Source organism: Vombatus ursinus, unplaced genomic scaffold (assembly GCF_900497805.2).
Source record: "Vombatus ursinus unplaced genomic scaffold, bare-nosed wombat genome assembly UNPS02004704.1, whole genome shotgun sequence".
NCBI classification, from domain to species: Eukaryota; Metazoa; Chordata; class Mammalia; order Diprotodontia; family Vombatidae; genus Vombatus; species Vombatus ursinus.
In genome coordinates this window covers 1,224,830-1,237,348 of record NW_020944482.1, presented here as the reverse complement: position 1 = coordinate 1,237,348, position 12,519 = coordinate 1,224,830, and the positions used below count along the sequence as shown (strand labels likewise).

The 12,519-nt window shown below is 36.8% G+C and overlaps 1 protein-coding gene across 4 annotated transcripts in view; it reads left to right on the top strand.

Annotated features, from left to right (window-relative positions):
* The window catches only part of NARF (nuclear prelamin A recognition factor), a 79,858-nt gene extending 67,705 nt beyond the window's left edge, over positions 1-12,153 (top strand). For all 4 annotated transcript variants that reach the window (XM_027840791.1, XM_027840784.1, XM_027840776.1 and 1 more), the window contains 4 exons: positions 884-947; positions 3,037-3,174; positions 4,012-4,169; positions 8,668-12,153. In XM_027840791.1, coding sequence (XP_027696592.1) covers positions 884-947; positions 3,037-3,174; positions 4,012-4,169; positions 8,668-8,909 — 602 coding nt within the window. In that variant the 3' untranslated portion in view covers positions 8,910-12,153. The remainder of the gene's footprint in view (positions 1-883; positions 948-3,036; positions 3,175-4,011; positions 4,170-8,667) is intronic.
* Positions 12,154-12,519: the final 366 nt, after the last annotated feature.

Below are 12,519 nucleotides of genomic sequence, written 5' to 3'. Positions count from 1 at the left end.
GTGAAATGAGGCTCACTGGAGACAGTTCAACAGTTAACAAAAGGAAGTTTATTTAGCTATAACATAGAAAGGATAGACGTGGCTCCACCCATCTGGTCATCAGGGAAGGGCACAGGGATTCACATGGTCTCAGGACATCCAACAAGTCTGAATGGTCCTGACCCCTTATGGTCCTTAAATGATAAATGATCATGTCAGTGTGGCCAGAGCTCCAGGAAGCTATTCAAGAGCAGCACAGCTTGAGCCTTGCTCTACCATCAGGCCTGTCAAGGTAGCTTTGCTACATTTTGGGGGAAAACTAGTCTAACCCATGTTAGAAGAGAGGGGAGAACCCAAATTGCTCTTATAACAGTACCACTGGCAGAAATGGGAAGGTTAGAAGAGAGATAGGCTTGTGATGAAAGATAATCAGTTCTGTTTTGGACATTTTGAGTTTGAGATGCATACTGGCTGTCCATTTTGAGGTATCCCATAGGCAATTGGTAATTCAGGATTATAGCTCAGGAGAAAAACTAGATCTGGATATATTAAGAAAACTTCTGGGGTACAGTAACATTATGATTTATCCTGTAGCCACTATTTCAGGGGAAAAAGTAAGACTAGAACCTGATTAGATATAACTGTCATGCACTTGTAGCTGTGTTGTGACATACTCCATACCCTATAGGAAAAAGCCTTTTATTATAGAGAAAGTATTCAAAGTTGCTTCTAGTTGGAACATTGTATGATTACTTGATTTTATTCACAGATTGTGAGGGAAAAAAGTTTGAATGAGTGAACATGCTCTGAAAAAATCTCAAATTTCAGCCTTCAAAAAATGTGATGAACTCTATGGCATGTCACAATTATTGTTTTTAAGTGTCTATCTCCATTTTGTCTACAGGTGAAATTATCCAGATTATGGAACAAAAAAAAGAATTCGTGAAAGAAGCTGTAGTAGACACTCTGTGAGTAGCTTTCATTTTGAAGTGCCGGTTGTGCAATGCATAGGGTGCTGGGCCTACAGTCAGGAAGACCTGAGTTCAAATGTGGCCTCAGATACTTACTAGCTGTATGATCCTGGGCAAGTCACTCAATCTCTTTGCCTCAGTTTCCTCATCTGTAAAATGAGGATAATAATAGCACCTACCTCCCAGGGTTATTGTGAGGATCAAATGAAGTTATAATTATGATTCTATATATAATATTATCACATATAATATATGTAATTATAAATTATTGTTTATAAATTATAGCACAGTGCCTGGCACAGAGTAAGGGTTATGTTAGCTGTCATCATCATCATTATTATTATTATTTGACCATATTAAACAGAAACTTATTTAGAAATAATGAGGTATTGGTAGAAATAAACTGACTACAGACAGCTTAAATTAACTTGAGACCTGGGATTGAACACTTAACACAAGGTCAGGGAAAGAAGATTGTCTGGCTGTGACTCTATCCCCTATTTGGGGAATATTTATTTCCTAGGGTATCCCTACTGATTCCAGCATGATACTCAGCAATTTCTCAGAGTGGAAAATCATGCACTGGATCTGAATGCAACTAAGTTGGAACAACAAGATGAAATTTTCATGAGGTCAGCTGAAGGATAATGATAGCTGACATAGTATAGCTGTATTAGTCCAGCCAAATGTAGGTCTGAGAAACCTCCACTAAGAAGCAGAAAACCATACTAGAAACACCGAGAATACAAAAGGGAGTCTCACTTTTGTAGTCTTTCAGACTTAAAGCTAGTTCAAGCCAGGCCATCCTCATAGTATTAGGGATAGCATTGCTATTCACTTTGGACACCATCCTAGTTAGTAAGGATTTTAGACATTGTTGTTTCCTACCCAACTTCTAGAGAAACAAACAAAAAAAAAGTAGACTGTTTTCAGAAATTACAGAGAATAATGTGCCACCTATGAAAATGGATGTTTTCTCTTTTCCCCTGAGCTCTCCTCATCCCTGATTACAGATGGGTTCCTTCATCAGAAGAAAGATTAAATTTTTTCTGTCATGTCAGTAAAGGATGGAAAGTTGAAATGTAAGGCTATGCTGGGGCTACAAGTTTTTAACAGTCTTTGGTCTAGCGTAGGCAGATAATCATTGTATCAGGTTGCCCCTAGATATTGATGGCATTATTTTTTCTGATTCCTCTTAACAGTATGTGGATAGTTATAGTTTGGCAAGTTTCAATTTTATAAATTACATGAAAGCTAACAATGTCCTTTGATCTGTAAAGCTTTCAGTAAATGAGATTTTGCCATGTGGTTTCTCTTTCTACAAAAAATAGCTTGTGGAAAACCCAATAAAGAAAGCAATGCCTTCATATGGCATAAGGTCAGAACAGAAAATTCAGTAATGAGACTTTTTTTCTTTATTTGCCTGGAAGAAAGTCCATTTTCCTGTAGTTATTTAGAACAACTGGAAAAAAAAAAGGATAGCAAGCTACAACTGTCTGTGCTTTCTTACTTTTAGAGTTAAACAATCATGAATACTTAATGTTGGGAAAACTAAAGAGTATTTTCAAAGAACCTGATATGTTCTTCTGCTGTCCTTTTGTAAATAATATGGTATGGGACTTGGGCATAATGGAAAGAGCCCAAGTTTCTAGTTTTGGCTTTGTCATAACTATCTATACAACCTAGGTCTATTTGTTTGTTTTTTAAATCTGTCTGGACCCTATCTGTAAAAGGAAAACATTGAATTCTAAGGTCCCTTCTAAATGTCTGTGCTTCTTTAGGCCTCAAAATTATTTGTGTTAGGGAGCATGAGTATTATTCCTGTAAATAAGCAGAGGTTAAGACTAGACTATCACAATATAAAGACCCACCTAATAAAGTGAAAGTCTCCCCCAAAATAATGATAGTAAGTTTGGGCTATAACTCTTAACCTCTGATTTCCTTCAGAAATAAAGAAGAGACCGCATGCTATCTGAATATCATTGGACTTCATTTTTTGCCATCACTTGCCCTTTTTTGGATGAGTTGTAAGAGGGGTTGTTAGTGGTTTCATTTTAGAATTCTTTATATCTATGTGTTTTTCAAGATTTGGTGAGATAAAGGAAGGAGACACAGTGAGTGATGGTGCGACGAGGTCAGATGGCTACCTGGAGCACATCTTTAAATATGCAGCCAGAGAACTGTTTGACATGGACATCAAAGAAATCACTTACAGAGCATTGAAGTAAGTGCAGTTTGGGTTTGGGTAGATATGGAATTCCCCAAAATAACATTTCCACAGAACTTGTGGCAGTAACTAACTGACTGGGAGAATAAAAACTGCTGTTTTTGAAGGACACCTGATATTGAAATGTGAAACCCTCAGTCACTGCAAAGTCAGATTATTTTTTTAGTATGAAGTCACAGTATAAAGAAAGACCTATTTCTTGTACTTCCTGTAATTTGCCACAAAACAAAATAATCATTTGAAATTTTTTTCTGACAAGAACCATAAAAGGAAGTGGCAAAACCACTGTTATACTTCCTTTTTTTCTGCCAGCTATACAAGCCATTTTCCTCCAAAAACTCTAGTAAAGGGTCCACTGTTCAGCTGTCCAGCATGTAGCCAATTTGGCCACAGTTTTAGGCCAAAAAATGTTTTGTTTGTTTTTTAATAAGCCATCCCATACAAACCCAATTAGGACCTGACCACCAGTCCACTGCTATTATTAGATAACTACCCTCATGTTTCGTGACTATTATGTATCTCATTTAACATGGATTGTAGTCCTTTGTATTGGTATCTTATCCATTTACTACACTAAGCCCTTAATGTAGTAGACATTGTGCTTCCCTCAGCATAGAAGCAATTTATTCTTGGTTTTAGCACTCTGCAGAGGGTGACTTTTGTACACTGCATATATTTGGAAAACTGTTTGTTGTATGCTAGCAGGCTTAGGTTAGTGACTAGTTGTAACTGTGCAAATGTGTCCCATGCCATGTAAATTTCTTGTTATGTGGCCCACTATTGGGGGAAAAAAATTGGGTAACCTAATGTCTCCAAATCTATTCTGTTTTACAGAAACAAAGACTTCCAGGAGATCACTCTGGAAAAAAATGGGGAAATAGTGCTACGGTTTGCTGCTGCTTATGGCTTTCGAAATATCCAGAACATGATCCTGAAACTTAAAAAGGGCAAGTTCCCATATCACTTTGTAGAGGTCCTAGCCTGTCCTGGAGGTAAGAATGAAATAAATTAGGATAAGCTTTATCCACCTCTACAGTGTGGCTAAGTCAGTTGACCAGGATACTCCCTTGTGCTAAAAGTTCAGCCTGTGAAGTATAACTATGACATAAGGAATGGCTTTAGTTTCATTGGAGACTTGACATTTTTTAAAATAAATTTTTATTTTATTTTACTTATTGTTCCACTATATCCCTGCCCCCACCTTCTCCAGAGTGCCATCTCTTGTAACAAAGAATTTAGAAAGAGACAGAAAGAAAAATGAAACTCCACAAAACTAACCAGCCCATCTCAAAGGCTGGGGTGACTGCCCCACCTGGTGGCCTCCAACTTCTGGTGGCACGTATCTTCTTATGTCTCTGCTTTTGGGGATCAAGCTTGGATATTATCAATTCGCAGTATTTAGTTTTGATTGTTTCATTCTTTCCATTTACATTTGGGTAGTCACTGTACATTGTTTTCCTGCTTCTGCTTTACTTTGTATCGGTTCACAGAGGTCTTTCCATGTTTCTCTGTATTCTTGTTCATCATTTTTTTTTACAGCATTACATTACATTCATGTACAGTAATTTGTTTGGCCAATTGATGAGAGTCTATATCTCTACTTCCTTGCTACCACAAAAAGTGCTACTAGAAATATTTTTATATGTGAAGGCCCCTTGAAAATTAGTCTCCTTTTCTTATATTTAATTAAGCAACTCCTTTAGGTTGGCAGGACCAATATGTAGGAGTGTTTTTGCTCTATAACAGGGGCTTTCAACCCTGGGTCTGAGGATTTTTTAAAAAATTTATTTTGATAACTATACTTTAATAAAATTGGTTTCCTTTATAATCTTAAATATTTTATTTTATGCATTTTAAAACATTCTTTGAAGGGGTCCATAAGCTTCACAGGACTGCCAGAGAAGTCTGATACAAAAAACATGGAGCACCTTCTCTGTAGAATAAATGTGCTCAAGAAGCAGTTAATCTAGGTCAGTCATTTAATGTTCAGTCAAACACTGCTTTTAGTACCTTTGACTTTTTTACCTTCTTACTAGCTATCTTCCCACCCTGGAGAAATTTCATTTGTGATGCTCATGTCCTGGTTGGTAACTTCCTAGCTCAGGCTGCCATTTCATGAGGGGGCCCCAACCATGCTTATTTCACTCTCTGGTCTTATTTCACTGGCTTTCTCTGTTTCCTCACCAGCCACATTGTGGCTGCCCAGGTACTTTCTTTCCCCTTTTAGTTCCCCTTTATGCATAGTCTTCCCCAGTTACAACTGTTTTTGTTGTTGCAGAGACTTTTAAATTGTTTTGCAGTTCCAAATTCTCTTCTCCCCTTACCCTTCCCTACCCATTGAAAAGGAAAGAAAAAGCAAAACCCATTACAATTATGTGTAGTCATACAAAACAAATTTCCACATTAGCAATGTTTTTTTAAAAAAGGCAAGAAAAAGAACGATAAAGTAAATACATTTCAGTTTGTACTTTGAGTCCATCAGCTCTATCTGGTGGTGGATAGCATGTTTCATCATGAGTCCTTTGGAATTGTGGTGGGTTATTGTGTTGATCAGAGTTAGTAAGTCTTTCAGAGTTGAGTATAATTACAATATTACTGTTACTGTATACATTGTTGCTCACTTCACTTAGCATCAGTTCTTATAAGTCTTGCCAATTTTTTTTTCTGTAACCATCCCCTTCTTCATTTCTTTTTCATTGATTCTTTATAAATACAATAATATTCCATCACATTCATATATCAGTTGAGTATATACCATATGCCCAATTGAGGGGCATTACCTCAGTTTCCAATTCTTCACTACCACAATGCTATAAACATTTTTGTACACATGAGTCCTTTCTCTCTCTCTCTCTTTTTTTAATCTCTTTGGGGTATAAAATCTAGTAGAACTATTGCTGAGTAAAAAAGGATATAAAGTTAATAGCTTTTTGGCTGTCATTCCAAATTGCATTCCACAATGGTTGGACTAGTTCACAACTCAACCAACAATGCCTAGTGTAACTGTTTTCCCACATCCCCTCCAGCATTTGTCATTTTAGACAATCTGATGGATGTGAGGTGTCACCTCAGAGTTCTTTTAATTTGCATTTCTCTGATTATTAGTGATTTAGAGTATTTCTAATGTGGCTATTGATAGCTTGGATTTCTTTTTCTGAAGACTGCCTGTTTATAACATTTGAACATTTATCAATTGAGTAATGATTCTTGTTCTTGCAAATTTGATTCAGTTCTTTATTTATTTTATAAATTAAACCTTGATTAGAGAAAATTTCTATGAAAAATTTCCCCGTTTCCTGCTTTTCTTCTAATTTTAGCAGTACTGATTTTGTTTGTGTGAAAACTTTTCAATTTTATGTAATCAAAATTATCCATTTTACCTCATGTGAATCTCTCTGTGTCTTGTTTGGTCATGAACTCTTCCCCTACCCATAGATTTGACAGATAATTTCCCCCATTGGAATTTAAGCTACTTGAAGGAAGGGACTATCTTGTTTGTGTGTATATGTATCCTCAGCATTTAGCACAATCCTGGAAAAGAATAAACAATAAATGCTCTATCTATCCATATGTCTGTTCATCCATCTATCTATCCATCCATCCATCTATCTACCTAATAAAGTCACTAAAGGATGAACAACGGCCTCACCATATCCTTTCCTGCTATTATGTAGCACTTAACCCATATGCCTTCCTTTGGAGAAAAAGATGTGAGATGTTCTCATGCAGTTTGTAAAGCTATAACTGAAGGGACTGGATTTCCCCAATTTTTTGAAACAATCCAAATTCCAAGATAATAAAATATCATTTATTTTAATTAAAAATGTATATCCCCCCACAAACTCTTTAACAAACAACATTCTCCCCCTCCAAATCCATTTATCAGTTGTTAATTGAAGGAAGGGCTATGTCCTTTAACTCTGACAGTATAGTATTAACATCACCTTTTGTATTTGATTAGAGTTTTATTGCCTTTCAGTGCTGATTTTATTTATATTGTTTTTGTGGTTGTGTTTATTATTATTTTGGTTCTACTTTCTTCATCCAGCATCAGCTTCATATAATTCTTCTCATAAAACAGTAAACTTTAATCAAGGCTTTGTTAGAATATCCCCTGTCAGGAATCTGGTTCAGGAAATATAGTCACCACAATTATTGAACCTAGAACTATGAGTGTACTTTGTGGTTTGGGGTGCCTGTACCCCAATTGAAAGGCACTTCCAGCAACTACTTAACTTTTAAGGAGATCAGAAAGAAACTTAAGCAGCAGTAGTCTGAGAATTCAGTGATATCTACTATTGTGCTGTCATTCTTAGAACACCAGGGCATATTTTGTGACCTCCAGGTACTGCCTGTGTCTTCTTTGATGTGTTGAATTATCTACTGTGCCGTTCTGGCATAGCAGTCACTTAGCATCAGGCCAGTTTAGTATAGTTTAACAGTCAATGGAATAGCTGCCTAGCTTGATGCCACAGCTTGACAGCTCAATCAGTTATTGACACTGGTACAAAGTGGAAGAAGGAATGATCTACATTTTGATGTGTCCCAGAAAGTGTTTGTGCCCCAGTAGAGAACAGTTCCTGCATTCAGCTTGATGGCACCTGATTTTGATTGTGATGGAGCTTACTATGGTATGAGCTTTCCCTCCACCTCTGAAGATTACAGCTTCTCCATCTAAAACTTTTTATTCTGTGTAATTCTTTTCTGCATCTTTCTATAACTTCTTCAAAAAGGATTTATTCAACATGCTAGAGCCCTTCTTACGTTTCTTTTAATGTTGCATAGATACCACTTTAACACTCAGGTAGATTGTCTGTTATTCCTTGCTTTTCCTTTATGAACAGTCACTTTGTCTTTGATGCAAAATCATAGTTGTCAATATATTGTACTACAATCACCATATTCCTTTCCATTATCTTTTACAACCTTTGTTTATGTAAATTACTTTTGATAATTAATAATTAACACTGGAGTTATCATGTGGAAAATGGATCAAATTTACCCTACTTAAACTCCAGGAGTAGACCTAAGAAATTAGAAGGTAGATGTTTAGGAGGTTTAATCCTGCTAATTAGGATTATTTTCCTAACAATAATTGCCTCAAAGGGCTGCCTCAGGAAGTGGTAAGTTCCATATCACTGGTAGTCTTCATATATAGGCAGGAAATAATTTGCTAGAAATTTTTGTAGAACAGATTCCTACTTCAGAAAAGGGTTAAATAACCCTGAGACCCCTTCTTACCCATAAGAAAATGGGATTCTATGAAACTGAATATCTATATATTTATGTTAGGGCACAGGAGTGAGGGGTACTACATCCTTTACCAAACCTGGCAAGTAGTCCTTTTAAGCTAAAACAGCTTTTTTTAAGCAAAATATGCTTTTACCTGACTTTATTTTGTGTGTGTGTGTGTGTGTGTATGTGTGTGTATGCGTGCTTATGCATATATGTATGCGTGTGTGGGCTTATGTGTGGGTTTGTGTTCTAAAGGCTGCTTAAATGGCAAAGGTCAAACTCAAACTGAAGATGGGAAACCAGACAAGGCGCTGCTGAGACGAATGGAAGAAGTGTATGCTGAGATCCCTGTGCAGCTTCCAGAAACTAACACACATGTGCAGAGACTATACCAAGAGTGGCTAAATGGTACAGACTCCCCAAAGGTCCTGGAAGCCCTGCATACCACTTACAATACTGCTGAACACCCCACAGACAACATGGATATCAAGTGGTGACAGCAAAGTTGGTAAAAGGACAACATGTGTAAATGACACTGGAAACATTCTATGCAATCAGGAACACATTCTTTGGACTTTAATTATGAAAGAGGTGGGTTTTTCCCCTTAAATTCCAAATACTTTTTTTTTCCTGAAAAGCCTATAGTTTCTTAGGACTTCTATTTTCTCAGTTAGCTTGGTGCTGTACCTTTCAACAGTACGTTTTGTCAAGGAAGAATGATTTCTCTGAATTTAAAAAATATTCTTTGTCCTAAGGATTATTTTAAAGATACAAGATATAAGGACAGTGAATGGTGCTCCCTTAACCAAGACCAAAATTTAAAAAAAATTTTTTAAACTTGAAACTTATAATATGTTAAAGAGAAATGATTGAAAAAGCTTCATGTAATCTTTTGAAAAATGTATCCAGGAACCCAAAGATGAGTAGTCTAATGCAATGCCTGGAGTGAAAGGGGTGGTTTACTATCAAATGGAATGGATTTTCAGATCAAAACATGCATCATAAACAAACCATTTCAAGGCCAGGAATTCTTCTCTCATTGGAAGAAGAGGCAGGAGAGGGAACCAGATGTGAATACAGGGGCCCAAAGCCTCTCTGAAAATCAAGAGCCAGAGGGAATAAAGAGATAGAGGACCTACCATGAGGGCCTGTGGGAATGAGGACAGAGGCTTGGGGCACAGGGTACAGGGGATGGGGTAGTGTGAGTCTTCTGAGGTCATTGTATACATGTATTAAAAAGGGAAGAGGTATAGCTTTAATAGAAGGCATCATTGGTAAGATGGAAAACGAAGAGGGGTAGCTGAGCCAAGAACTCACGGTAAAAAATGTTTTGAGTGGGGAAGGTAGTAGGAGAAGAAATTGTCATAAATAGGCACATGAGGTTTGGGGATGTCCAGGCTCCTGGGTCCTAGAAGCCAAGCATAGGTGACATAGAGCAGGAACATGAGGACCACACAGAGGAAGACTGGGAGAGAGTGCAAGAGATTGAGACCCTCCTTACCACCACACTTTACAACCTGCATTGTGGTACATAGACCCTATATGGAGGAGGTCCAAGGAAAAGCACAATGCCAATGTCAATGAATAATTCACCAAACCAGTTAGCAGAATCAACATTGCATTTGACCCTGATTGTGAAAGAAATGGGAAATGTAAACAACAATCCTATAATTTATGGAGATTAACCTCCGTTTGACTATAATCCTTGAGACACTAAGCAAATGTCCTTAGGATTTCAACAGAGGACAATGGAGGTAGAATTAAAGAGTACATAGAGACTTAAGGTAGATTTTGACTATCTTTTAGCAGACCTGCTTCTCCAAAGTACTTGGACAAAACTTTGTCATCAGAATTGGATCTACAAAAATAACTAACATTTTTTGCTTAGAAATTTTTTCCAATTTTCCAATTTTGTGTTTTAAATAAAATGCTCTGTAAGTCTCCCCAAAGAAATGCCTATCAGAACCTAAGTCATTCTAGGAAGCAATTGTTGAAAATGGAAAACAGCATTGGTCTGGGAGTGAGGAAACCTTGGTTCTAATTCTGACTACTCTAACTACCTGTGTGGCCATGAGCAAATCATTTTCGCTTCAGTTTTGCTGTCTATACAATGATGAAATAAAACTAGTTGGTCTCAAAAATCCTTTTCAACTTTAGTATTTCTGATTCCTTTTCACACCCCTACCTTTTTTAGTCCCATCTTTACCTACCTTCTTCTTCACTGCTCTGTTGGCAGCTTCCAAATCAAAAGGGTTTTTGTCTCTTTCATGCAAGGGAAATTAATTTATCTACTCATGCTCCATAAACCACTTGTGTAGCATAGTCTTCCTCTCATCCACTGCAAGTACTAATGGTTGTAGCCTTTCTCTTCCTAAATAGAAATAGGGATTGGGGGTAGGGGGGAATAAATATAAGGAATTAGTTGCAGGGAAGTAGTCTGGAAATACACAGTTCAAAACTATCTTTGACTGGATACAGTAAATTCTGTGAAAAAAACAAACCTATAAGTAAATGCAAATTTTCCTGAACAGCCTTTGAAGATTGTCAAAATAACTTTGGTTTCAACTCTCATATTTATGGTGATCCTATAGCCTCCCTCAGTGTAATTATAACCTTGTATGATTAGATATTAGATTACCAGTATGTTTTATGCACCTGTGTTTCTTCATATGATAGATAATTATGTATACTGTGATAAATTATATATTTTAGACCTGTTATATGTATGGTTTTTGTTTTGTCCCATTTTTTTTCTCTAAAAACAATTCTCCAAGTAATAAAACATAAGGGATAATTGTGGAGAAGTAATTGAATAATATAATTCTCCCTAGTAGGGGTTAGAACCTGGAACCAGATTCAATAAACAAATCAACAACATTATTAAGTACCTACTTTTTGCCAGGTACTTTGCTAAGCTCTGAGGATACAAAGAAAAAGAAAGGCAAAAACAGGTATATGTTATTTCACCATCTTTTAAGTCCATATGCCCAAATGATTTCTCCATGGTGCTTCTACCAAGCTATAGCCTAGAAACAAGATGAAAAGGACTAGCAGACAAAGAAGCTGTTCAGTCACTTCTCAATAGGCCTGGAACATCAAGACTTGGCACTGGGTACACATCTTCACATTGTTCCTAATGCTATTGTTTTTAAACTGAAATCAAGGAAGCTATTTTTAATAATTAATGTCAGTGGATGAAAATAGGACGGACTTAGAATGAAACCTCTTCACAATAGCTAGCACATACCACAGTTTCCTACTTCACATACAGGTGTCTGAGGCAAAAGCAAGTTGTGACCCAATGGTTGAGGACCTCTCCATTTTAATCTCTTGAGGGGCATGTAATGATGTTTGCCATATAATTGATTGTTAATCTTATCTTTATATGTTCCTTTGCTTCTGTTTAAATAGAAGAACTCTAGGTACAAAGAGAGAAGTGAAAATAGATTAATAGAGCTTTCCTCTCCCTGCCCCCCATGCTTTATTTGTATTTTTTTGGTTAGAATTCAGATTCTAGATGGAATTTAGTGGTCCTGTATCTTATAATGTATTCTTGGTAGTGCTGCTTTTAACTTATACTGTGATCATCTCATGAAGAGGTAAGGTAAAGCTATTGATGAGATATCATCCTTAGAGAGGAGTGGAGGTAACTTCCTACAGACTCCTCAACCTGTGTATACTTTAGTGTTTTGTAGTATACTGTACAAAAAGGCAAAATAAACTTACACTCGTGATAGCAGATATTTCTCGCAGCCTCTGTTGGGTGTTGTATTTGAATGCTATTCTCTGAATTCTGGTGCTATGTTTCTCAAATATGAAATATGACTATGTTGAATAATACATTTAATTTTGATTGGCATCTTATTATATCACCTGGCCCAGGGTATGGCCCCATAAGCACCTACTACTTAGTAATACTTTACATTTATAATTACATATCCTTTCACATTCACTATTTTAGCTGGGGAAGCAAGGTGGCACAATGGACAAGGCACTCAGCATGGAATCAGGAAGATTCATCTTCATGAGTTTGAATACAGCCTCAAACACTTACTAGCTGTGTGACCCTGAGCAAGTCACTGTTTGTCTCAGTTCCTCATCTATAAA